Raw genomic sequence first — 27,874 nt, 5'->3', positions numbered from 1 at the left:
GAGAGTCCACTTTAAACTTGCCAATGGAAATGGAAACTCTGTTCCTTCCTTCCTGAGAAAGTAAAGGGCACCTCCGGAGACATTAAATAATGAGGAAGTGAGGGGTCCCAGAAATAGAGAGAAACTGATAGTGTCTTTGCTGTTTCACAGACATCCATGAAATACAATATTCTTCCAGAGAAAGAGGACTCCCCATTTGCTTTAAAAGTGCAGACTGTGCCCCAAACTTGTGATGGACACAAAGCCCACACCAGCTTCCAGATCTCACTGACCATCAGGTAAGACATTCTGACCTCATCACCTGATCTTTGGCCCCAAAGTAACGTGGAATTACCAGAAATTAATAGTGCATTAGGAAGCTATGTTATTAGATTAATATAATTTGGAATTGATATATCTATAAATGAATTTAACCTTTTATCATTATGATGTGATCCTTTCTCTACTAAAAATATAAAATTAATATATACTAAATCACGAATGAACCATATACATGAGGTGTGCAAAAACCATAGACATGTTTAAAATGCCAGTTAGCAAGATTCACTACCAAAGATTTCGATTTGATAGTTTTGGGGTGATGCTTAAACATCTGTAATTTTAGCAAGTGGCAGATCTGATGTATATTCATGTGTCCAATGTCAATGTTGCACATGTCCAGGGAACACTGACCTTTGTAGAATATTGCTGGGACAACGTATTGCAGACAGACAGGCTTAAGGTGACTCTTGGAAGCAGAAATTTGGCTTTCTTTTACATATAAAACCCTAACTTCTTTTTTCCTTGACACTACAGTTACACAGGAAACCGTCCTGCTTCCAATATGGTGATTGTTGATGTAAAGATGGTATCTGGTTTTATTCCCCTGAAACCAACAGTAAAAATGGTAGGTGTATTTTAATCCTAATAGACCTCACACAAAAGTATGTTCTGTATCTCCAAACTAAGACCACACCAGTATCAAAACCATGTCAACATCATCCTGCCTCGAAAAAAAATATTTTCCCCAAACCCAGGAAGTAAATGAACTATTTATTTGGCCCTAAGCTAAGGGACATATATGATACCAGAGAAATGCACAAGGAGTCCCCACCCTTAGGCCACTCATAGGTTAGTTAGGAATTTAAAGCACATGAGCACAAAACAATAAAACCACCCAAGAAAGATAGGATACGGTTTAAATCCCAAACTGACTGACATGCACTAAAAGTTGGGGAAGGGAAAAAACCAACGTGAACTAAACTTATCAAAGATGCCAGAGGATCTAATGTGTTACTTGGATATTGAAGAATAGTAGAACTCTGGACCTGAAAACAATTAGCTTTCTTCTCTTCAGAGAACGACCATTTGTCCCTTATTACAATCTGCTCTAGATTTCACAGAATTCTCACATCTGTTCTCTAACTTTCTGAGTTTTCCAATTCTCTCCAGCTTGAAAGATCTAGCTCCGTGAGCCGGACAGAAGTGAGCAACAATCATGTCCTCATTTACGTGGAACAGGTGAGGGCTCTGACATCCTGGCTGAGACTACATATAGGTCATCTTTCTAAGTGAGTCTCTCTCCTAGAATAGTAAATAGTCAGTAATATAAGGAAAACAATCATTAGCAATGACCTTCCAGAAAGTTTCTCTATTCCGAGAAGAGTAAGAGGGGAAATCTCCTTTGAACTCCATGTAGTGTTCTGTTCTATTTTCAATTATGTTAAAATTGGAATATGAATATTTCCATGAAATTTAAAGTATAAAATCAATAGAACAAAAGGCGTACCATGTATTCCTTTTGTTTTAAAGACCCCACTCCCCAACAATATGATAAATATTAAATTTGAAGTGATAAATCAATAGGACTAAAGGTTTATCATGCATGCCTGTTATGTTAAAGACCACCTCCACAAAATGAATAAATATGATCCCAGTGGTTGACTAGTGATAATATTAACATTCTAAAATGTCACCATAAAATAAAATGTGGATTTTATGGATATTTTCAAATAAGACCATAAAACAAAGAAAATGTTTTATGTATCCAAACAGAAAGAATACTTTGTGGTTTTAATTACAGGTTGTATGAAACCCTGTTTCTCCAGCTTAGAACACATTCACATGGGCCCAAAGATTTAATCTCATACCGAGGGACTACAAAATAATAGGGTTGTCTCAATTGTTTAGAAGAAAATCTGTGAAAATTTGTTGACTGTAAATAGAGTTCCCCAGGATGCATTCTAAAACCCGTCTTGACATCCACAAATGTCTGCTCACTTAAAGACACTGGCAAAAAAGAGTCAAAGAACAATAAGAATATGTTTTGCTCATGAGAGAAAGGAGGCTTTCTAGGTTATTGATTACTCCCACTTTTCCTTTTAGGTGACAAATCAGACTCTAAGTTTTTCCTTCATGGTTCTGCAAGACATCCCAGTAAGAGACTTGAAGCCAGCAATTGTTAAAGTCTACGATTACTATGAGACAGGTGAGTGAGAGAAAAATGAAGCAATTAATCTTAACCAGAGCCAAGAAATGGATCCTGTTGTGACAGTTGATCCTGTTCTTAGCCCAGTTAGTCAACATTAATCTTTTGTTTCTTTCCTCCAAGATGTATACTATGAAAACGACTTACTACAGTCTGGCCAACATAGTGAAACCCCATCTCTACTAAAAATACAAAAAATTAGTCTGGTGTGGTGGTGTACGCCCTGTAATCCCAGCTACTTTGGAGGCTGAGGCAGGAGAATTGTGTAAGCCCGGGAGACAGAGGTTGCAGTGAGCCGAGATCCCGCCATTGCACTTCAGCCCGGGTGACAGTGCGAGACTCCGTCTCAAAAAAAAAAGAAAAAACAAAACAAAACAAAAAACATTTACTGAACAAATTTATCAATTAGTGTTTTTTGAGTCAGAAACTGAAGAATTTAAAAAGAATGATAATATATAGTCATTGCCTTCAAGTAGTTTAGAGACATAGGTAACATAATACAGATGAAAAGATTATATAACAAGGAAAGACTATTTATGACAAATGAGTGTTAGTGAGCTAAGCAATAAGTTTGAGAGGCAAAAACAGCACAGAAGGCTGGTGCTCATGAAGAACAAACAGGAAGAAAGATCTGATTTGGATCCTAGAGGATGAATGCAATTTTGGGGGTCTATAAAAGTAGGAGGAGTGTTTCAAGCTGGAACAATAATCTTAGAAAAGGAATTAAGGGAGCAAGCTAAACAAAGTGAATAGAAGCAGAGAGGTCATGGAAGAGAGAACTACAGATTAATGCAATTATGATCATCTTCCCAAGAATTTAAAATTTGAACATATGCCGTCTGAACAGGCTTCAATCTGCATCTCTGGTCTCAGGGAAAGAATATATAAATATGCTAATGATCCTGTTTAATTCTGGTCTATTTACATGAAGTTTTGACAATTCTGATATGGCATGCTTTTCTCCAGTAGTAAAGTGACTAGACAGATTTACCACAGTCCCTAGTTCATAGATCTTTTGTTTCTTCCCTTCACCCAATGTATCTTTCAGATGAGTCAGTGGTTGCTGAGTATATCGCCCCCTGCAGCACAGGTAAGACGTCACAGCTTATGACCAGTACTAGATGGCATTAACCCACTCTCCAAGAGCCCCTACATTTTAAATTCTCTACAGTGCTTTTCCTACATCTGAGACAATCCACATGGCATGTCCTCACACCGAGCAAGCCTATTCTGTAGCAGACTCTCCAATTTCAGATATTCACTCCCAGAAAAGTCAATAAGCTTTATTTGTAGGACAGCTATCTCTAAAAGCAACATTTCACTTCACAGCTAACTGGGCTTCCTTCAACACAATGGTCAACTAATCACACCCCTCAAACCAAATCTAGCCTTACACTTAATTTTGTAAATGAAGCTTTATTGGCACATAGCCACACTTATTATTGTCTATGGCTGCCTTTGTGTGCTGATTAGTCATGGCAGACCACATGACATATAAACCTAAAATAATTACCATCTGGCCTTTCACAGACAAAGTTTGCTGACCCTGCGTAAACTCACTCTGTTGCCCACACTCAACTGAATGCTCCTCAGGAAACCCTACAACCTTCTTACGTTTTTCTTTTCTCCATAGATACAGAGCTTGGAAATGTTTGAGGACCATACAGGCTGTATATTTTGCTGGATTCTCTGTCCTATACATTTACTTAGAAGGAATGGCGCTATTTGTCTCTATAAAATAGACACTAAAAAGGTTTGCTGAATAAATACGTATTTCTGGTCAAACTATCATTTGGTGCGTCAATCATTCTTCAGACATTAATAGCATGTTCACATGATGAGTTATATTATTTCAAATACTATTAAGATTACAGTTGTGTAACATATTTGCTTGTATTCCAAATGTGGATATAAAGTCAAATCAAGGATAATTTTAAATAAAGTTCTAAGAAACATTAGAAAAAAAATGTTCTAGGAAGATTTTACTTAGAAGCTAAAGGCAAAAGTATGTAGTACTGATTAATAATTAGGAAGGCATAAATATTTCTTGAGAAAGAATATCCTAAGCAAAAGCATCAAAAATTGATTTGACTGGAGGCAAAAATGATTGCAGTAAATGGAGAATATGTTGGAAAGAGGCAGTATTGTACAGTGGTTAAATTTTAGACAGTACAGCCAAACTGCCTAGGTTTGAATCTTGATTCCATCCCTGCCTCACCAACTAAGTCACTAGGGCAGTTATTTATTTACTTATTTATTTGTTTATTTGTTTGTTTGTTTGTTTTCCACTATCCCTTCCCCCAGTGAGGGTTTCTTTCTTTTTTTTCTTCAACTTTTATTTTCAATTCCGAGGTACATGTGCAGAATGTGCAAGTTTGTTACATAGGTAAACATGTGCCATAATGGTTTGCTGCACAGGTCAACCCATCACCTAGGTATTAAGCCTGATATCCATTTGCTATTCTTCCTGATGCTCTCCCTCCCCAAACTCTCCCTTACAGGCGGCAATGTGTGTTGCTCCCCATCATGTGTCCCTGTGTTCTCATTGTTCAGCTCCCACTTGTAAGTGACAGCATGCGACTTTTGGTTTTCTGTTCCTGCGTTAGTCTGCTGAGGATAATGGCTTCCAATTTCATCCATGTCCCTGCAAAGGACATGATTTCATTCCTTTTTATTGCTGCATAATATCCCATGGTGTATATGTACCATGTTTTCTTTATACAGTCTATCATTGATGGGCATTTGGGTTGATTCCATGTCTTTGCTATTGTGAAGAGTGCTGCAATGAACATACATGTGCATGTATGTTTATGTCTTTATAGTAGAATGATTTATATCCTTTTGTGTATATACCCAGTAATGGGATTGCTGGGTCAAATGGTATTTCCACCTCTAGATCTTTGAGAAACTGCCACACATTGTATTCCACAATGGTTGAACTAATTTATACTCCCACCAACAGAGTACAAGCAATCCTTTTTCTCTGCAACTTCACCAGCATGTGGTGTTTCTTGACTTTTTAATAATCACCATTTTGACTGGCATGAGATGGTATCTCATTGTCATTTTGATTTGCATTTCTCTAATGATTAGTGATGTTGAACTTTTTTTCTTATGTTTGTTGGCCACATGAATGTCTTCTTTTGAGTTCATGTCCTTTGTAGGGCAATTGTTTAACCTCACTGCCTCACCTTTCTCACTGAGAGATGAAAATAACAACAGATTCTATTACTGAAATACCAGGGGTCCGGGTCTAGGTCCTGCTGCTTGCTGCACAGAAAGTCAATCACTGAGACAAGTATTGCCAAGGAACAAGGCTTTAATTGGGTCCTGCAGCTGAGGAGATGGGAGTTCAGTACCAAATCCATCTTCCTGACCAACTAAAACCAGGGGTTTATATAGCAGGGAACAAATGTAACAACTTGTAAGAAAATGGGAACTAGGGAGGGACAAGGAAGCAATTATGATGAATGAGGTATCCAATGTCTCATTGTCTGGATGTGGTGATCTGGTGAGTTTCAGTTCTTTTATACTTTCTTTTGAGAGGCCTAAAGTTCCTGTCCTGAGGAAGGAAGTCAGATAAAACAAATGTAAGTTTCAAGTTTTAAGACCAGAAAGGTCAATTTCTATGTTTATCCAAAATAAAAGTCTATGGGATTATTGAGTCAGTTTCAACTCTAGCTCAAAGTATTATTTATGAGAATGTGCCATCCTCCTGGAAAAGGGAAAAGAGAAATAACTGAATCAAGCAATGACTCAATGCTTCTGCTCGAATGAGTTGTATGTCAATTTTACTTACATTCTATTGGCTAAAGCAAGTCACATGACCAAGCCTGGCTTTAATGCTTTAATTATAAGATTGATGGTGGAGTGCTGTGACTTTTCTCACAGGCAGGCACACAAGCCACATGACAATGTGAAGAAATACATAATTGTCTTACAGGGACAACAGTAGATAATTAAGAAAAAGTATGAAATTCCACACAGGAGTGAAACATAAATACAACTTAATCTCACAAGCTTTTATTAAATAGTTCCCCCATAGCACACTAATTTGAAAGGATGCCTTTATCCCATACTAAATTCCCACACATTTTGTGGGGTATTTAATGAATTTCTAGTCTGTTTCTTTGCTCTCTCTGTGTATTCATATATCATGTTATTTTAATTGTCATAATTGTATATTTTAATATCTCATAGGGATAGTTCTTCATCATTGCTCTTATTTTTCTCAATACACCTTTATTTTCTCATATGAAATTTAGAATCAACTTTGTTTTTTTTTTTTAAAAAGTTGGAATCTCATCAAATGTGTGCATTCACATAGGGTACACGGTCAGCTTTTCGAGGCTGAGTTCTCTTATCCAAGGACAGGTTGTATTTATTTATTTTTAATTGTCATTTTTCAAGTCTCCTTATGTGTGTTTCAGTATTTTAAAGATTTTTCTGTATAGGATACATAGACATATATAGGATATATATATATATTTAGTTTATTTCTAGGTCTCATATTCTTATTAAAAATGTATATATATTTTATTATATAAACTAGTTACATATAAAAAGATTTGCTATGGAATTCCCTTTTATTAAGATATAATTTATATACCATAAAATGCACAAATGTTAATGGCAAAGCTTGATCAATTTTTATTTATGGTCAAATGCTATAGAACATTTTCAGAATTAATCAATCCATTCCACTTGGTTACCCTGCAACCTCAGATCACTGATGAGTACAAGAAAGGTTATAGTTTTGAAATATTATCCCATTTTATTTCTCCTTGTTACAGTGAAAGCAACATTTTATTGCAGCTTTTTATATCCCACATAAAGGCTGAACTCCAAGATCACCATTTTGCAGCTCATAATGAAATAATGGATCTAAGGCTTGCACACCAACAGTTTCTAACATTACAAAAAGTGAAATAGATACTTAGGGGATCTTGATAAATGAATAAAATACTACCTGTGAGGTTACAAAAATGCTAAAAAAAAAAAAAATCGAAGCTAATTCTGCTTAAACCTAGATATATCTATTAATTTTCAGAAAACACAGAGTTCAAAGGAACATGTTAAATTATATAATGGGTATGTAATCTGCAAAATTTGTACATGAAGGAAAACATTGCAAATTCTCCCATAAATACATTATCTCAGAAAGAGAAAGAACTTATAAGTTAAAAAGAGATTTAAAAGACATATTAATCAATCACAAAGTATGAACCTAAATTAGATCTTTATTCAAACAACATAAAAAAATTATGACATTTAATCAATTAGAAATTTGTGGCAGCTAAATATTTGAATACTTATGATATGAAATATTTTTACTAAATGTTTATATACAACAATAATATTATGCTTTTGTTTGAAAAAAAATCCTTATCTTCTAGAAACATATAATCAAATACTTAAGGATATTGCTTCCAAATGATGGTAGGAGAGGTATAGTGGTAGAATGTAGATGGTAATATGGATGGGATGTGGGAAGGGTAAAATTGTACATGGGTTAATGGATATTGGGGATGTGCATTGTGGATATATTTTAGTATTATAGTATTGTATGTCTGGATTCATAATACTGTCTTGTCTAATTTTGTTTTGTTCGAAACTCTTTGTCATATAAACTTTAAAATTAAAAGTGAATAATAATGAAAGTCATAAAACTATTTAGACTGAAAAATAATTAAAACATTAAATGTCAAAATACCTGGATTGGGTCACAGGTGGTGGCTCATGCCTATAATCCCAGCTATGCAGAAAGCTGAGGCAGGAAGATAGCTTGAGCCCAGGAGTTTGAGGTTATAGTGAGCTACAATTACACCACTGCCCTTTAACCTGGGTGACAGAGCAAGACCCTGTCTCTAAAAAGGAAAAAAAAAAAGAAAAAAAGAAAGAAAAAAAAATCTGAAGTTGTTTAAAGTAAAACTTAAAATTCAGGGAAGTGCTTGCCATGGGTCTCACACAGTTGCAGTCAAATGTTGACTAGGGCTACAGTCCTTTGCAGATTCGACTTGACTAGTGTCCAAGACAGCTCCTCATACAACATGCAGTCAATGCTAGCCAACACCTGGGGATGTCAACAAAGGTGCCTACAAGTGGCCTCTCCTTGTGATTCAGATTCTCACAAAATGGTGACAGGATTCCAAGAGGGTGTGTCTGAAATACAGGCATTGCAGGGGACCAAGGAAGAAATTAAAAGACCTCTTAGCCTAACTTTGAAAGTCATGCATTATCACTTCTATCATATACCTTTTTTTTTTTTTTTTTTTTTTTTTTGAGACGGAGTCTAGCTCTGTTGCCCAGGCTGGAGTGCAGTGGCCGGATCTCAGCTCACTGCAAGCCCCGCCTCCCGGGTTCACGCCATTCTCCTGCCTCAGCCTCCCGAGTAGCTGGGAGTACAGGCGCCCGCCACCTCGCCCGGCTAATTTTTTTTGTATTTTAGTAGAGACGGGGTTTCACCATGTTAGCCAGGATGGTCTCGATCTCCTGAACTCGTGATCCGCCCGTCTCGGCCTCCCAAAGTGCTGGGATTACAGGCTTGAGCCACCGCGCCCGGCCATATACCTTTTATCTAGTGCAATTCACAGGGCAAGCCCAAATTTAAGGAGAGGAGACTACACAAGGGCATGAATACTATGAGGCATGGTTCAGTGGGGGAACAATTTTCAGCAACTAGATACCATAATCTTCCTCTGGAGCCCCAGTGATTTGCATCTCTCCTGTGTGCAAAATACACTCATGCATAGTCCCTTCCAATATTTGATGTCTCATTACAATACTGCACCATTCTCAAGCTTGAAATCTAGGATCTTATCATCTAAATTATGTCCAAGTATATTTGAGGTCCCTAGAGTTCATCTTCCTTGAGTGCAGTTTCTAATGCACAGTTTCTCTCAATCTGAAGACCTGTAGAATAAAAACACAAGTCATCTGCCACCACACAGCTAGGAGGAGTCACAGGATAACTGTAACAGACACTCCTGCTTAAAAGGGTAGAGAACAGGAGGCACATATGAGTTACTGGTCCATAGCCATTCTGAAACATAACCAGGCACATGTCACCAGTTCTCTCACCAGGGCTCAGTCCTGCTTCCTCAGAGTAGTTCTCTGCTGGTCTGGGTTTCTTGTACATGCTAATCAATCCTTTCTTTTTCACAAGAATGGACATGTGTTAGTTGAGAAGGGTTCTCGGCCTTTTGCCTGTCTATAAAGTTTGAGGGCTCTAAAATCTCTTTTCATTTTGAATTGTCTCTATCGTTTGAAGTCCAATCTGGCAATATTTCTACTAATACAATTCTCTTAAAAGTTCATGAGTTTCCTATGAACCTCAGTGAGATTTATTCCCTAAGACAAAAGCAACACCTACAAATCTCTCCAACAAAGACCATTCTCTAGCTTAGGCCATGTGTGAGGCTGTTGTGAATAGGATTATTAGGATTTCTGTTATGGTCTAAAAGACACACCCTTAAATTTCTTAGAAGTCATTTTTTTTTTAACCTGAGAAAACCTGCTAAACATACCTTACATAGTTCTTAATCTTAATGCAGGATGTTGCAATCAAAATTTTGACTTTATCTTATCCTGAGGTCACATTTGTTGTCCTGCCAAAAACATTTGTAAATAAATATGATAATTTTGCATATGATAAAATTAACATCCCAAAACAATTAGTAGGGTATGGACCTTCAAAAAAAGCAAAAAGAAAAGAATATGTTGGTACAGATAAGTATTCATCTATATAACAATAAAGTGTGATACATTCCTCATGCCCTACAGGAAGATTCAAAATTTACTAAATACTTAAGTGTTAAAAAGGAAGCTATAAAAGTAGAAAACATAAGATTTATAAATTTGGAGTGGGAAAGACCTTTTGAACCAAAATTCAAAATCCAGAAGGCAGCAAATAAAAGACTGATACAGTCAATATATTTAAAGCAAAATCTTTAGTGGAGTAAAAAAAAAAAACAAAAAAAAAACAATCAAAAAAACCCACCATACACAATTTCAAAAATGAACAACAAACTTGGAAACAAAATACCTGCATTTACAAATCACATCACTGGAATGCCTATAAAAGAGAGAGAGAATCTAGAAATTTTAAGATGTGAACAAGCAGCTCATAAAGAGTCAAAGAAGGGAACATATAAATGGCCCTTAAGTTATGAAGCCATGCTCACCTTTATTTGTCAAAAGAGATACACTAATTAAGGTCAAATTGTGACGTTATTTTTCACATATTTGATTGTCAGAAATCCAAAAATCTAGTGACACCTTGAAGGTAATGCTATTGGTAAGCTCAGCATTCATACATTGCTAGTTCTGAGGAAGGTAGATGTGTACTGCTTCTATGGAGAGTAATATGTCTATGTCAATCAAAATTCAAAAAAATGCACATACTCATTAATTCAGAAATTCCACTTATGCAAAGTTTTTCCATAGACATTCTTGCATACAAATGAAATGGCATATGAACAAAATGTTCATTTTAGGATTGTTTGTTATAGTTGGTCAAGGACTAGCTAAATTATGGTTTATCAAAGCAATAAAATAATATGCAACTGCAAAAAAAGAAAACAGAAATAGAATGAGAAAACTATGGGCTAAAAATTCTTCCATATATAGTTAACTGAAAATAAAACGTGTCTAATAATGTATATTGTATGCTGGCCTTTGTATTGAAAAATAAAAATAAATAAATAAATATATATATATATATATATATATATTTTTTTTTTTTTTTTTTTTTTTTTTTGAGACGGAGTCTCACTCTGTCGCCCAGGCTGGAGTGCAGTGGCCAGATCTCAGCTCACTGCAAGCTCCACCTCCCGGGTTCACGCCATTCTCCTGCCTCAGCCTCCCAAGTAGCTGGGACTACAGGCGCCCGCCACCTTGCCCGGCTAGTTTTTTGTACTTTTTAGTAGAGACGGGGTTTCACCGTATTAACCAGGATGGTCTCGATCTCCTGACCTCGTGATCCGCCCGTCTCGGCCTCCCAAAGTGCTGGGATTACAGGCTTGAGCCACCGCGCCCGGCCAAAATAAATATATATATACATATATACATACATATTGTATTAATTTATATCTAGAAAGAAACTCTTAAAGTATGCAAGAAGTTACTGATGGTTTGGAGTAGAGGGAAGGAGTGAAAATTGGGTCAGTGTAGGAAGGCACAGATATCATATACTTTTCCATATTTTTTTAATATATTAACATTTTTCTATTTTAAAATTAAACTTTAAAATATCATATAATTATTCTATTTGTGGTAACAGCCACAATGAAACTTATTTGATTTAAATTTTATTTTTTAATTATATAAAGCTGAATGAAAATTTCTGTTTTATATACATACACTCTGAATGATTTATTTCAAGCTTATAGATTAGAATACTCAGATTAAAGCATTATCATAGTTCCATAGATTTATCAAGTCTTTATCTATTTTATTATTCTTTATTCCATTAGATACCAGAATATCTTTTAGAATTATTCAATTAATTTCTAGTTATTTTACCAAGAAAACAAAGAATGAGAGACAGTGGGTATAGACAATACATTTGTAGAGATTTGCCCTAAAAGGGAACAGAAAATTGGGATTGTAGCTCAGGGGAGATATGGATCAAGGCAAGATGCTAGAAACTGCTAACTATCCTCCAGTATATATTCTACCCCATTTTTCTTTTCAGTATCAGAACCTTTTGAGTTTTAGTGCATGACCACTAAGCCACTGAAGCAGCATCATTGTCTGTGGTAAATACCCGGGTTCGTCCTCTCCCACCAAAAGGATTAAGGACACAAACACATGTGGGTGTGTTAAAAAGGGGAAAGTTCAATAGGCAGAAGAACAGAGGCCTGTCTCTTGCAACAGGCCTGTCTCTGTTGCAAGAGACAGGTGTCCAAAAAAGGAAGAGTGATGGACAGCAGCAGATTTTATAGGCAGGCTTGAGGAGGCAGTGTCTGATTTACACAGGGCCCAAAGATTGGTTCGACCAGATGTGATGCTTACATAGTGTGTGAGGAAGGCTGGTCGCTCTACCCTCATCTTATTATGCACATAGCCTTTCTACTTGGCCAGTGCCATTTTGTCTCCTCCTTACTGTACACGTAGCTGGCAAAAAGAATGGAAGACAAAGCCACCATTTTGATCATGCCTAGTCACAGGTAGCCTATTGGCATAGCTGCCGGCATTCACCTGTCCAAGATTCCAGCTTGCTTGTCTATGTCTGTAGCTCAATTTTACAGGCCTCTCTTTGTTAGAAAAGGAAATGACTTGGGGACTGCTTTTCATTAAATAGAAAACCTTACTGAGAACCCCTGTAACCTCACTATCCGCATAAGTAATTTCTTCTTAACTCCTATATCACCACAAACCTCATTTCCTCACTTTCCTTACAATTAGTTTTGACCAACAGAGTAGAATAACACCAAGATGTTAGCAGAGGAGATGTGCTCAACTTTCAGATCCTCTCTTTAAAGATAAAGCCTCTTGCCCAGAACTGCATACCCACTTCTCCCACTTCTCTTCCTACCCATCCTATCCTTGCTTCTGTCTTGAAAACAGAGCAGCCACTTTGGACCCAGAACCAGAAGTCATGGATTGAGGATGATAAGTGGGCACATTGTTTCCTCAGATTACCTCATTTTCAGAGCTGCCCACCACCTCTAGACTATTTTGTGTAAGTGGAATTAACTTATATCTTATTTAAACTATAAGAAAGATTGTGAAATAATATAATCCATTATACAATGTTCATGTGTGGCTGAAAATGATCCAGTACATATCTTCCTTACACCTTATACAAAAATTAATTCAAGATTGATTAGAGACTTAAATGTTAGACCTAAAACCATAAAAACCCTAGAAGAAAACCTAGGCAATACCATTCAGGACATAGGCATGGGCAAAGGACTTCATGTCTAAAACACCAAAAGCAATGGCAACAAAAGCCAAAATTGACAAATAGGATCTAATTAAACTAAAGAGCTTCTGCACAGCAAAAGAAACTGCCATCAGAGTGAACAGGCAACCTACAGAATGGGAGAAAATTTTTGCAATCTACTCATCTGACAAAGGGCTAATATCCAGAACCTACAAAGAACCCAAACAAATTTACAAGAAAAAAACAAACAACCCCATCAAAAAGTGGGCAAAAGATATGAACACACACTTCTCAAAAGAAGACATTTATGCAGCCAACAGACACATGAAAAAATGCTCATCATCACTGGTCATCAGAGAAATAAATGCAAATCAAAACCACAATGAGATACCATCTCACACCAGTTAGAATGGTGATTATTAAAAAGTCAGGAAACAGCAGGTGCTGGAGAGGATGTGGAGAAATAGGAACACTTTTACACTGTTGGTGGGACTGTAAACTAGTTCAACCATTGTGGAAGACAGTGTGGTGATTCACACATAATACATGTGGTGATTCACACATGATACTGTATTACTATAATGCTAGTGAGTAAGTCACTTTTAATTCTAGTTAAAAGTTAAAAGACAAAAGTATTAAAAATAACAAGCTAAAATATGTTTTAAAACATAAAATAGATACCAATTTTCACAAAAATAACATAAAGTGTGTAGGGACAGATGATAAAGGGTAAAGTTTTTGTATGTGATTAAACTGAAGTTCTTATCAGCTTAAAATAGACTGTTATAACTACAAGATATTTTGTGTAGACTCCAAGGTAACCCCAAAAAGTTACACAAAAGACAGAAATTTAAAAATCAAAGTATATTGATATGCAAAAAACAATAAAACACAAAGGAGGACAGCAAGAGAGGAAAAGACAGACAAAATAATTACAAGGCTAACATAAAACAACTAACATGGCAATAATAAATCTTTCCCTGTCAACAATTACTTTAAATGCAAATCGAGTAAACCTCCCAGTGAAAACACATAGAGTGGCTGAAAGAATAAAAAAAAGACCCAAATATGTTCTATGTACAAGGTACTTACTTTAGATTTAAGAACACACATAGGCTGAAAGTGAAGGAATGAAAAAGATATCCCATGCAAATGGTAATCACAAGAGAGTAGTTGACAGGGTAGGAGTATCATCATCTTGGACAAGCACTGGCATTTTAAAGTTCCCCTTAATCAAAAACTGCCCCAAAGGGCATCAGCCTAATGGCTAATGTCAGCAAGACCATAAATCACAAATAACATCTCCGACCAGAAACATTCCAACATGAAAATAAAACCTCCCTGACCAGAGACATGCCTGCCCTGAGATAACCTCCCCTACACCCAGAGAGATGTCAGCCCCAAGATAACCTTACCTCTGACCAGAGACATTCCAACCCCACAATAAACTTCTCCTCCATACAGAAACATTCCAAGTCTGTGATAAGCTCTCTCACCCTAAAACTGTTAAATGCTCTTAGTCTGTAAGAGAGAATGGTCCTGACCGAAATTGACCAGAAGCCCCTCTCATGTTGATTCTCCAAAATAAACCTGTCTTTGACTGTTAAGCCACTAATCATGTTTCTTTCCTCTTTAACTCTTACATTTGGTGCCAAAACCCAGGATGGGTGTTGTGGGTAGAGGCTCTCTTGCAACCCAGGAAGCAGTGGGCAGTGGCAGCTCGTCCTGCTGGATCCTGAGAGTCTCTGGCCAACCAGCCCGTCTTGCCTCTTACTTCACTTTTCAAGTGATTTACATGAGCAGGACAACTAACCTGAAGGGAACTGTGAGGCTTGAGCTGGGGCTACTCTCCAGTGGGCTCTCAAATCTCTCAGGTCTCAGGAATCCACTTCTGACCATCCACAATGGGTATTTTTTGCTCTCTAGCCCTTGTCCCCTCCTCCTCCTTCCTCCTCCCTCCTCCTCCCTTTCCTCTCCCTCTCTCTCCTTCTCTTCCTCTCTCTCTGTCTCTCTCTCTTTCTCTCTCTCTCTCTCTCTCTCTTCCTCATGTGGCTCCAGTTCAAGAGGCTCTTTGCCAATTCCAACTGGAACATCCAATATTGGACACTAATCCAGCCAACTGGTAAGATCTGCCTTCCCCTGGCTTTCTCATGGTACCCAGGAAAGTCAGGAATGCCATCCCCATCCTCAGAGGACCAGTGGGACTAGGCTAGAAGAAATCTTGGGGACACCCAGTTTCTTCTCGGCTTAATTGTCCTCTTTAGAAAGAGGATTCTGGGTCTGTCTTTTGTCTGGGGACACCTAGAACAAAAACAGACACCCTAGGCTTCTTTTTACCAGTCTACATGAGTGCCCAACAATCCGACATTCCTATGTCCTCTTCACTGGGCTGTCTCCTTCACAGCCTTGCCAAACTTGGTTTACGGGAAGCATAAAGCCAAAGTGTTTGGCTTTTTATTGCAACGTGGCCAGGCCCCAATACAAATTAGACAATGACAGCTAACGGCCAGAAAATGGCACCTTTGATTTTCAAATTCTCAGGGACCTTAACAACTTTATAACCAGGAACGGCAAATGGCAAGAGGTTCTTGCCTGAATATTCAGGCTTTCTTCTACCTTAGATCCTGACCCTCTCTGTGTCAAGCTTGCACCCCTCATGAAATTCTTCTTAATAAAAACCTTCCCCAGGTTTCTCCTTCCTCTGAAATTCCTTCCTTCTAAACCCCTTCCTCTGAAACCCCTTTTGACCCTACAGATGGATGCCCTCTCTATCCTCATTCCTCTGCATCCTCTTCTTGCCTGTCTGAACCCTCAGCCTCAAACTCTACTCCTCCTCTTTCTCCACCTGTTACTCATTCAAAACCTACTCCAACCAGTCAAACCACCTCTGCCTTTCTCCCACTCTGGGAAGTGGCTGAGGTTAAAGGTATTGCTTGTGTTCATGTCCCTTTCTCCATGTCTGATTTGTCATAGATTAAACAGCACCTTGGATCTTTCTCTGAAAATCCTCTCATTATCACAGGGAATTCCTGCACATAACCCAATCCTTTAATTTAACTTGGCATATTATCTATATAATTCTAACCTTGTCCCTCACCCCTGATGAAAAAGAGCACTCAGCTTAATTAAAATGGATGTCCAAGCTATGAGTATATTCAAAGGCCTTTATGTTTTTCTCTTCATAAATCTTGTTTTCCTGGAAAACGTTTCTTCCCAGTCAACTGAATTACTTTTCATTCTTTCTTGCCACTCTTGGTGCAGGTATGAAAGGCCCTAAAATGACTTCTGGTGGCCTGGGATTCCTTGGGAAAACAAAAGTTGCCCCAAATCTCATTTTGGGAAAAACCTTTGTTTTCCTTATGGAATCCCTGGAATTAGAGGTAAATAAGTACCTCTCAAAATTTGTCTTTGTCTCCCAGCTATACTTGTTTATTAGGCCCTGGAAATTATTTTCCTAGCCCTGTTCTTAAAGGGCCTTACCCAAAGACCAATAATCCAATTGGAAAACTGGAAAAAAAAATCTTATAACTACTAGATTTTCTTCTGATTGTCTGTGTGGCTATATATGTGTTAGGTGTGCAATGTCTATTTGAAAAGCTCTAATTAACTGCCCTAAGAAAAATAAGTGCTTAAATCAAATATTTTCAAGGGAAAAGTAAAAGCTGTAGGACCTTTCAGTCCACATGACTTTAATCTTTAAAACGTACTGGTACAGTAAAATTTGAAATGTTTTAAGAGTTGCCCGCATACATTTTTGTTTGCATTTATTAATCAAACAATTTCAAACTTATCTCTGTCAAATACTATAAGGTGGCAAAATTTTGCATAGAGTCTACAAAACTATAACTCAGCCCAATCAGAATAATCTTTGCTTGTGTAACTTTTTAATAAATGAAACATTAATATTGGTTTAATAAAGATAGCTTCATCTTGAACTATTTAGTGAAATACCCTAACTTCTAATCTTGTGGCCTTAGGCAATCTAGTCCACAGACATGAAGGAAGTTTGTTTTGCAAAAGGACTGTTATCATCTTTGATATTAAAGAAAAGAGAATTTATATTAAAAGGAATCATATATGGTAAATTCTTGTCCTAAAGTAAATTAACTGGTTGTTTAAAGAGAGAGATGTTTACATCAAAGTTGAGGCACGTCAGAGATTTTCCATGTAAGTCATAAAAAAATTTATAGAAGGGAATTTATGCAAGAAATGTTGTACAATTTAAAAGTGATTAGGCCTCCTGAATGCTTTATAAAATGCCATATAACTCTTAGCTGTACAACTTGCCTGCTTTGCAGCTAGGTAAGACCTAGGACACATGGAGTTAAATGCTGGAATAAGTCAGACCTTATCTGAACTTCTGTCTGGGTCCTAAGCTTTCCACCTAGTACATAATTAAAATCCCAAACTTACCAACCAAAGTAAAGGTTGCTAAAAGTTAACAGTGTAACATGTATTTAAAACTATTGAAAAAACAGTTTACATATACTTTTGGTAAAAAGATTATAAGGAGGCATGAGAATGTGGATTTTTACCTAGATTAAAAGGTTAAAGAATTGTTTTAAGTTGAATAAAATAAAAATGAAGGTTTAAGCAAGTTTTTGAAGGTTAATTGTAAAGGAAATTCTGTGTGTAAATATGCTGGCTAAAGTTGAAGGGGTATCGTCTACTTTTTCTGTAAACTGACATTAAAATAAAAGCACAATGGGTTTCTCTTAAAGCACTAACCTGCTCTTTAACAAAAATTATAAAGGGTTAAAAAGGGTCTATAGAAATCTTACCTTATGGTCAAACATTAAAATTGGGTAAATGTGTCTACAATGTTCCATTAAAAATCGAGTTTAACATTAATAGCACACTAATATAAAGGTAAAATTTGGCTTATTTGGTATAAAATCATACAGGAAGCATTGTCAAATATAAAATGGTATTTGACTTTCTTTGGGCTATATTTGTATAAATATGTTATTGGTATGTGTTCCAAAGTTATAAGAGACTCCTATATTTCTGATATATCTTAGGGTATGTTATCAGTATTAATTCTAATTGTTATATTAAAATTATTGCATGCCACAAAGGTAACAGATATTCTTGTCAAATGTGACTTTAACTGTGGCTACCATAAAACTTTTTGTCATCCATAAACAATTGTTGTCTTGTTTTTGGTCTCTAGAGACTAAAGTAATCTTTTTGACTTTTTGAGGATTTTTAAGTTATGGTAATATAGTTACTTGCATAAGTGCAATAAGAATCTGTTTTATTTTGTAACAGAACACAATCTGAAAAACTGGTTATTTTACCAAGGCTTTGACTGGAATGGTGTGCTCTCCTTTAAGGAATCAAACTTGACTTATGGGGCCAATAAAGCTCTTGGGAAATTGGCCTCATATTTTATGTGCACAGTCCCTGTACAGGGTTTCTGACCTGTGGTAAGTAAAGAATATTAGTTTCTGACAGGCCAGGACCACCAAATTATCTTGGAACCTCAAGAGGAGAGGAATTCACCCAACTCATAGGTATTTAATAGTACAATTCCATGACTGAGCTCAGCTTTAAAAGGCCTTATCTCAGATTCCTTCTATGGAACAAAATTCCATCAATGCCAGTTTAAAAAGCCTATGTAACAAATAATTATTCTTGCTGCACTGTATGCAAATAATTAAACCAAGTATAATAAAGCAAACCATTCCTACCATGATTTATTTTTTAATAATGGTTACTAGCAGAAAATAACACATGGCCCTTTCCAAACATGTGCCTCTGCCTCTTATTAGGTAAGGAATGTTGCTTCTATCTCAACCAATCGGGCCTAGTTAGAAATGCTGCTAAATAACTTAAAGAAAGGGCCAAAAAAGCTAAGGGAATTCCAAAACAACCAAATGGATTCTTGGTTTGGAAACAAAACCATAGCATGGGTCATCCCATTCCTGGGCCCTCCCCTACTAATATGCCTAGGACTAATGTTCTTACCCTGCCTAATTAATCTTTTTGAAAGATTTTTAACTGACAGGGTCATGGACATTTCACTTACAACTACCCAAAAAGCGCCCCAAAGGGCATTGGCCTAATGGCTAATGTCAGCATGACCATAAACCACAAATGACATCTCTGACCAGAAATATTCTAACATGAAGATAAACTCCTCCCCAACCAGAGACATGCCTGCCCCAAGATAACCTCCTCTCCGGCCAGAGAGATGTCAGCCCCAAGATAACCTCCCCTCTAACCAGAGACATTCCAACCCTGCAATAAACTTCTCCTCCACACAGAAACATTCCAAGCCTGTGATAAAGTCTCTTGCCCTAAAACCCTTAAATACTCTTAGTCTGTAAGAGAAAGTGGGCCTGACCAAAATCGGCCAGAATCCTCTCTCATGTTGATTCTCCAAAATAAACCTGTCTTTGACTGTTGAGCCACTTTTCATGTTTCTTTCCTCTTTCTTTAACTCTTACAGTAGGAGTGGCTATGCTTATATCAGATAAAATAGACTTTGACTTAAAAACTGTTACAAGAGACAAAAAGGGAAATAATGATAAAAGGGTCAATTCAACAGGAATATATAACAATTACAGTTATATACACATCCAACAGTAGAACACCTAAATATGCAAAGCAAACATTGGAAAAACAGAAAAGAGAAATAGGCAGCAATAAAATAATAGTAGGAGACTTCAATACTATTTTCAATAATGGATACATCATTCTGACAGAAATCCATATCCAAAAGAAAACAGCAGACTTGAATAATGCAGTAGACCAAATGGACCAGACATATGCAGAATATTCCACCAAACAGCAGCTGAATACATACTCTTCTCATGTGCACGCAGATCTTTCTCCAGGATAGGTCACATATTAAGTCACAAAATAAGTTATAGCAAATTTAGGAAGACTGAAATCATACCAAGTGTCTTTTCTGGCCACAATGAAATTAAACTATAAATCAAAAACAGAAGGAAGACTGGAAAAATAAAAAATACATAGATATTAAACAACAGACTCTTGAACAGTCATTGAGTGAAAGAAGGAATCAAAAAGGAATTTAAAGTGCCTCAATACAAATGAAAACAAAAATAAAAAACACTAAAATTATGGTCTTCAGCAAAAGCACTATTAAGAAGGAAATTTACTGTGATAAATACATACATTAACAAAGAACAAAGATCTTAAATAATCAACCCAAATTTATACTTCATAAAAGAACAAACTAAGCTCAAAATTAGCAGAGAGAAAGAAATAACATAAGTTAGAGAAGAAATAAATAAAACAAGAAAAGAAAAAAAATCAAAGAGGCTGAGTGGATTTTTTGAAAAAAAATTGACAAATTCTTATCTAGACTAAAAAAAAGAAATGAAGAGACATTATAACTGCTCTTTTAGAAATAAAAATGATCATAAGTGAACAAATATGTCAACTGATTTAATAACCCAGAAGAAATGTGTAATTCCTAAACACGTAAAATATGCCAAAAGTAACAATAAAGACAGTCTGAAAAGATCTATTATTAGCATGGAGATTCAATGAATAATAAAAATCCTTCTAACAAATAAAAACCCAGGATCAGATAGCTTCACAGGTAGATTCTACTACATTTTTTTTTTAAAAAGTGCCAATCTGTCTCAAATGCTTCCAAAAAGTGAGGGAACCCTTCTAAACTCACTTTATAAGGCCAGTAGCACTCTACTACCAAAGCCAGACAAGGACACTACAAGAAAAAAAAATCACAGGCCAATATCTCTGATTAATATAGATGCAAAAATTCTTCAAAAAATATTAGGAAATAGAATCCAACAGCACATTAAAGGGATCATACATCACGACCAAGTGGTATTTATTTTCAGGATGCAAGGATGGTTCAATATGTATAAATTTGTACCATGTTAACAGAATAAAGGGAAAAACATCACATGATTATATAAATGCATGCAGAAAAAGCATTTGACAAAATTCAACATTCTTTCACGTTAAAAACTCTCAAGAAACTAGAAATAGAAGGAGAGTACCTCAACATAATATAGGCTATATATGAAAGGCCCATAGAAAATGTCAGACTCAACGGTGAAAAGTTGAAAGCTTTTCCTTTAAGAACAGGAGCAAGGCAATCATGCCCACTCTTGCTGCTTTTATTCAATATAGTACCAAAGCCCTAGCCAGAACAGTTAGGTAAGAAAAATAAATTAAAGGCTATCAAATCAGAAAGGAAGAGATAAACTTTTTCCTGTTTGCTGATGTCATTGTACTATGTATTAAAAATCCCAAAGGCTCCATTTTAAAAAACTGTTAAAACTAATACACAAATTCAGTAAGATTGCAAGCTACAAAATCAATATACAAAAATCAGCTGCATTTCTATACATCAGCAATAAACTCTGAAAAGGAAATTAAGACAACAATCCCATTTACAATAGCACAAAAAAGAATTAAACACTTAAGGAAAAACTTTTCCAAGGAAGAGAAAGACTTGTATCTGGAAACAAAACATTGATGAAAGAAATTAAGACACAATCAAATAAAAATATATACCATGTTCACTGATTAGAAGACTTACTATTGTTAAAATAACCATAATATCAAAAGCAATCTACAGATTCAATGCAACCCCTATCAAAATCACATTGGTATTGTTTACAAAAATAGAAAAGGAAATCCTAAAATTTATAGGGAATGACAAAACACCACAAATAACAAAATCAATCTTGAGAAAGAAGAAAGCTGGAGGACTCACACTTCCTAATTTCAAAATTTAGTACAAAACCACAGTAATCAAAACAGTATGGTGTTGGCATAAAGACAGACAAACATCAATGACAGAATAGAGATCTCAGGAATAAACGCATGCATACAAGCTCAACTGGTCTTTGACAAGGGTACCAAGAATACACTAGGGGGAAAGGATAGTCTCCTTGTTGAAGAGACTTTGTAGAGACTATCCTGGTGTTGAGAAAGCAGTATATCCATAAGCAAAACAATAAAATTGGATATTTATCTTACACCATACACAAGAATTAACTCAAAGTGGATTGAAGACATAAAAGTAAGGTCTGAAACTGTAAAACTGATAAAAGAAAAAATAAAATAAATGCTTTATGACCTTGGTCTTGGCAATGATTTCTTGGATATGACAACAAAATCACAGACAACAAAAACAAAAATATATAAGTTGAACTATATCACTGGAAAGCTCTTGCAAAGCAAAGGAATAATAATCAACAGAGTAAAAAGACAACATACAGAATGGTAGAATATATTTGCAAACCATGTATCTGGCAAGGGGTTGCTATCAAAAACATATAAGCAACTCCTACAACTCAACAGCAAAAAAAAAACTAATAACATAACTTTTAAATGGGCAAGGATCTGAGTAGACATCTTTCAAAAGAAAACATACACATGACCAATAGGTATATGAAAAAAATGCTCAATGCCAATAATCAGGGAAATGCAAATCAAAACCACAATGAGATATCACTTCACACATGTCAGGATGCCTATTATCAAATAAAAGACAACAAGTGTTGGCAAAGATGTGGAGAAACTGGAATCTTTGCATACCGTTGGTGTTAATGCAAAATGGTGCCACTGCTGTGGAAACATGGTATATATATTCCTGTATATTTGTATATATGTATATGCATGTTATATACACATGCATATATATGCACATATATATGCACACATATATGCACAGTGGAATATTGTCTTTTTTAAATGCCAAGATAAGACACAATTTATTGGAGAGAAAAATTTCTCATCCAAAATATAGAAATCTGCACAACTTTGCCACAATCAATATACATGAACTCTACAAATTTATATCCATTCATAATTTACCAAATAAAAGATGATTAACAAAGTTCACAAAATAGATGAAAATACTTTTACCCAGGAAAGTTACAAACCAGACCTCCACTTTCTAAAATAGAAGTCTACTCTGCCTTAGAAAACTACAAGCTAGCAAATACACATAGAGCTGGCTGGTGCCAACACCACAGTTGAGACAGTATTTTTAAGGGTCTTTTTAAAAACCCGTTGCCATGGCAGATTCTGGTCACTCCCTACTTTCAAGGTCAAAAACACAATACAAAGTTTGACCATTTTCCCAGGTCATGTTTGCTAGCTTGTCTTTATGGACATTTATAAATATTTGCTAGGTAAAAGTCTTGTCGTAAAATTTCCAGTACTACCATGTTTAAACCGTTGAACTATTGAGGTGCCAAAAATGTTAACAATAATTTTCAAGCATGATAGTGCAAATTCCTCTGCAAGATCTACTGCAGAGAAAGGTTCTTTGACATACAGATTTTCTTTAAAAGAAATTGATGTAAAAATTTAAGTATGTCTGGGAGAAGCTGAAACCACTCTAGGACTTCACTCCCTAGCAAATAAAGTGATCATTTACTTGGACTCACAGGCTATTAAGTTATTGAAAGGTACTGTACAAAATATGGCACTGCCAACTTTTTAAAAAATGTTTACCGTTCTATCTTGCGCCAGATCTTCACAGCTGTGACATGGTTTAAAGTCCATAATCCATCCCCGATAGGGGCCCATCCAAAGCAAAAATCAAATTTATCCATGCACTATAAGATGATCCATCTTAACCTGATACAGTCATCATACTGTAGTTTTTGGAGGGGCTTGTTCTGCCCAAGAGGAATTCGTCCTTACAGCTTATTCAGCTGTCTACCATTTGCATGTCGGTGTTGTTTTGAGTGCTACCTCCTCCTGCTGGTGGGGCTTTCATACAGCACACAGATGGAGCCATCCTCTCCAAGTCTGTAGGACAGACACCTCATAGTTTCAGGTGAGCGTGAGTCCAACCCAGAGTGTGAGTTCACTTGGGAGAAGCTTGAACAGCTCCTGACTGCTCGGTCCAATCCGCTGTGCTGCCTGTCCAGAGGATCCATTTTACGGTTGATGCGAATACAAAGATAACCTGATCTTTTGCATGGCTTTTCTGGGAATCAGTGATGTTTATAATGTTCTGTCAGCAGTTTCTGCAGGCTGTGGCTGAAGGTCTGCAGCTGTTGCTCGTTCGTGAGCCCTTTCGTGTGGAGAAACTTGGAGACGAAGGACATGGCGGCGGACATCTCGCTTACCCTGGTGGTGGCTCTGGGGTAGAAGGGATGCAAGGAGGCAGAGGTGGGGCGGCCCGGGAATGCCGGGGCTTGGCTGCGCTGCCCCAGCTGCTGAGCAGCCCTCAGGGCTTCCTCACAGAGCAGAGGGCAGAGAGGAAGAGAGGGCGTGAGGGGCGGACGGCTACTTTTTTCTTTCTTTAGAGTAAAAAAGTTATTTTCTGTACAGGAAGAGGCCGACGAGAGGAAGATAGGAGCGATGGCGGTGTGGTTACATGGCTAGGACCTCCCCAGCTGCCTCCGCCCCTAGCTGCGCAGCCTCTGAAGATCCCAACAGTTGCATTTTCAGCACCGAAGGGCGAACTTCTTTAAAAAGAAGAGCTACTCAGGGGGCTGAGGCAGAAGAATGGCGGGAACCCGGGAGGCGGAGCTTGCAGTGAGCCGAGATTGCGCCACTGCACTCCAGCCTGGGCGACAGAGCAAGACTCCATCTCAAAAAAAAAAAAAAAAAAAAGAAGAGATTTCTGCTGTATACGACAAAATTACGAATCTTGAGGACATTATGCTCCGTGAAATAAGTCGCAGAAAGACAAATACTGCATGTTTCCACTTACATGATTTACCTAAAACAGACAAATTCATAGAACCAAAGAGTAAAATACTGGTTGTCAGGGGCTAAATGGAAGAGGGAATGGGGAGTTTGCAATCAACGGACATAAAATTTCAGTGAAGCAAGGTAAATAAGCTCTGGAGATCTGCTCTACAACGCTGTACTTATAGTCAACAATAATGTATTGTACACTTACAATTTGTTAAAAGGGAGATCTCATGTTAAAAAGTACCACAATAAAATAAAATTTTTGAAAGAAAGACACCTGGGGGTCTTTTTCTTGTAGCAACTGAAGTAAATAAAGATGTATGCGTGTGTGGGCATTAGTTTATTTTCTCTTAAGGAGAGGTCTGGATTATAGCCTCCATCTTGAGACTGGAGTCAAGCACTTGAGGTGGGGACTGATGGAGAGATTGGAAGTGGCATTCTTCTCCAAAACACCATGGATTCTGTAGTCCCTTATGCAATTCTGCTATGATAGTTATGGAGACCAAGACAGGCAAAGTCTAACCAGGGAAGGAAGCGTTCCATAGACTTCCTTCCAGTTCTACCAAGGTTGATATTGAGAGCAGGGTTCTTGCCAGCAGCATTCAACCCAACAATCTATACTTTCTAGAACCATCTCTACCTTTGATTTCTGCAAAATAACACTTGTTTATTTTTCTTCTGAGGCCCCTCCTTCACAGACCCGTTTCTGGATATCTTCTTCTTTATCAGACCTCTAAATGTTGAGATTCCTCTAGATTTAGATCTACACTCCTTGTTCTTTGCACTCTACATTTTCTTCATTCATTTCTACAACTTTTAATAGCATGTATAGGTAGCTCCCAGATTGCTATTTTCACCGTGATTCTCTCGCCTCATACTATTCCCCTCTTTGGTGATGATGTGTCAGCACACTGGCCCTCTCTAATCTTGAATACTTTATTTCTGTCTGGGGAGTTTAGCACATGCTTCCCTCTGCCTATAATGTTGTATAACTTGCCCTCTCCCTTTTTGCAAGGATCATTCCCAGCTTAAATGCCATATCATAAGAGAGGTCTTCCCTGAATGCACAATCTATGTTGGATCTCCCTAGATAATCAGGGAAGAAAAGAAACATTTTTTTCTTTCACAGCATTTATCACCATGTGGAATTACCTTATTTAATTTATTTGTTTATATACTTTGACCTGTATTCTTCCACAGGAATGTAAAATCCCCAATGACAGGAACATGTGGTTTTTCTTCACCACAGAAGAGTATCTGATACAAAATAGGCTTTAAAATTCTTGTGAACTGACTAAATAATATCCATCTTCTCTACTTGATTGCTTTACTTGCCACACATCCCCAGTACCTAATTCAAGAGCCTGGTTCATTGTCAGCCCTTAAATATTGACTGAACCCAATTAATCAATTTTTCTTCAACTTCTGAACTCTGTGCCCAGCTCCCTACTGAATAGCTTCACTGGATATCTCAAAAGAACCTCAAATTCAATATGTCTACTTTCCCTATCTGTTATTAGCAACACAACCCAGCACTTGCCCTAGTAGGAAATCTACAATCATCCTTTACTTATCTCTAAAACGAAAAAAAAAAAAAAATCCACAACTTTTTCATGAAGTTTTGAGTGCACTAAATGAAATAAGCAAAGTGCCTATCACAATGCCTGGCATACAGTATCTATAAATAGTAGTTTAGCTATACCCGTTTTCATTGATTCAAAGAGGCACGTCTTTTCACATCTCTGAAATCAAGATATGTTTTGTGATAAGTAGTGTTTCGTAATTGGATACACATCCAATGATTAATCAGGTGGAAATTTTTTCTTTAAATACTTTGTTAGAAAATTGTGTCCTTTACCTCAATGGTGCTTCAGATGTGATAATTTGCAGTAACACAACTTCTCTCTCCAATGTGCCGATACATATTAAAGTAGTAATTACGTCACATCATATACATTTTAAATACATATTTTTCTCACTCTTCCCACTGTTGTAATCTTACATTGGACCCTCATTTTCTTTCAACTGAACATTGAGTTAGCCCCATGAATGCCAACTATATTGCCCTTCTCCAATGTGTGTGTCATATTCATGCCAGAGAAATCATGTTTCTCTTGTGCCTCACTCACTTCATTATCTACACAACTGCCTGCAGAATGGAATCCAGATTCTTTCATATGGCACACAGGGCTCTGACTCTCTCTCTCTCTTTAGCCTAATCCCTAAGCAAGCCACAGTCAAGCTGACCTTCTTTCTGTACTTGCAGATTACTTAACACCCTATGTTGTTTCACAACCCATGTCCTTTATCACATTGACTTATCTTGAAAATATTTTGTATCAGCTGGAATCCCTCTGGCAATAAATAACAGAAAAGCAACTAGCAGTTGCTTAAACAAATAGGAAAGTCCATAGGCTGATGTTCCAAGGTTGATAGAATTGCCCAATAATGCTGATGAGGACCAAGGCCCATTTTATCTTTCAGACTTCCTTAACAAGCAGACCTTCATCCCCCTGCTTGTTACTTTGCTGTCTCAAGATGGTCATTGAAATATTAAATACCACATCTATTTTCCATTAAGTAAGAAGAAGGAAGGACATTCAGGAGTATGCCCACTACAACTCTTCTTTTTAAGAAAGAAAATGCTTCCCATAAGCCCTACCCAGCAGTTTTCTACTTACATTTCATTGCCCAAACAGCACCTTAGTCACTCTGGTTTGAAGATGCCTAGAGAGAGGGATGTTGTGGGTAGTTTAGCCAATAAGCAGTGTCTGCCACAGTCTGCTTGGAAAATATCTTCTCATTTTTTGTGAGATTCAACTCAAGAGTTATATCTTAGAAATTTA

At 36.9% G+C, this 27,874-nt stretch overlaps 1 protein-coding gene and 1 pseudogene across 2 annotated transcripts in view; one reads left to right on the top strand and one right to left on the bottom strand.

Moving 5' to 3' along the window:
- The window catches only part of LOC105499889 (pregnancy zone protein), a 59,124-nt gene extending 54,866 nt beyond the window's left edge, over positions 1 to 4,258 (top strand). For both annotated transcript variants that reach the window (XM_024787100.2, XM_011772740.3), the window contains exons 31-36: positions 151 to 278; positions 796 to 886; positions 1,432 to 1,500; positions 2,365 to 2,467; positions 3,516 to 3,557; positions 4,101 to 4,258. In XM_024787100.2, coding sequence (XP_024642868.2) covers positions 151 to 278; positions 796 to 886; positions 1,432 to 1,500; positions 2,365 to 2,467; positions 3,516 to 3,557; positions 4,101 to 4,123 — 456 coding nt within the window. In that variant the 3' untranslated portion in view covers positions 4,124 to 4,258. The remainder of the gene's footprint in view (positions 1 to 150; positions 279 to 795; positions 887 to 1,431; positions 1,501 to 2,364; positions 2,468 to 3,515; positions 3,558 to 4,100) is intronic.
- A 16,875-nt stretch (positions 4,259 to 21,133) lies between these two features.
- LOC139356828 (protein BTG1 pseudogene) lies at positions 21,134 to 26,401 on the bottom strand (annotated as a pseudogene).
- Positions 26,402 to 27,874: the final 1,473 nt, after the last annotated feature.

The sequence above is a fragment of the Macaca nemestrina genome, chromosome 10, assembly GCF_043159975.1.
Source record: "Macaca nemestrina isolate mMacNem1 chromosome 10, mMacNem.hap1, whole genome shotgun sequence".
NCBI classification, from domain to species: Eukaryota; Metazoa; Chordata; class Mammalia; order Primates; family Cercopithecidae; genus Macaca; species Macaca nemestrina.
This window is presented reverse-complemented; position numbering and strand designations above follow the sequence as displayed.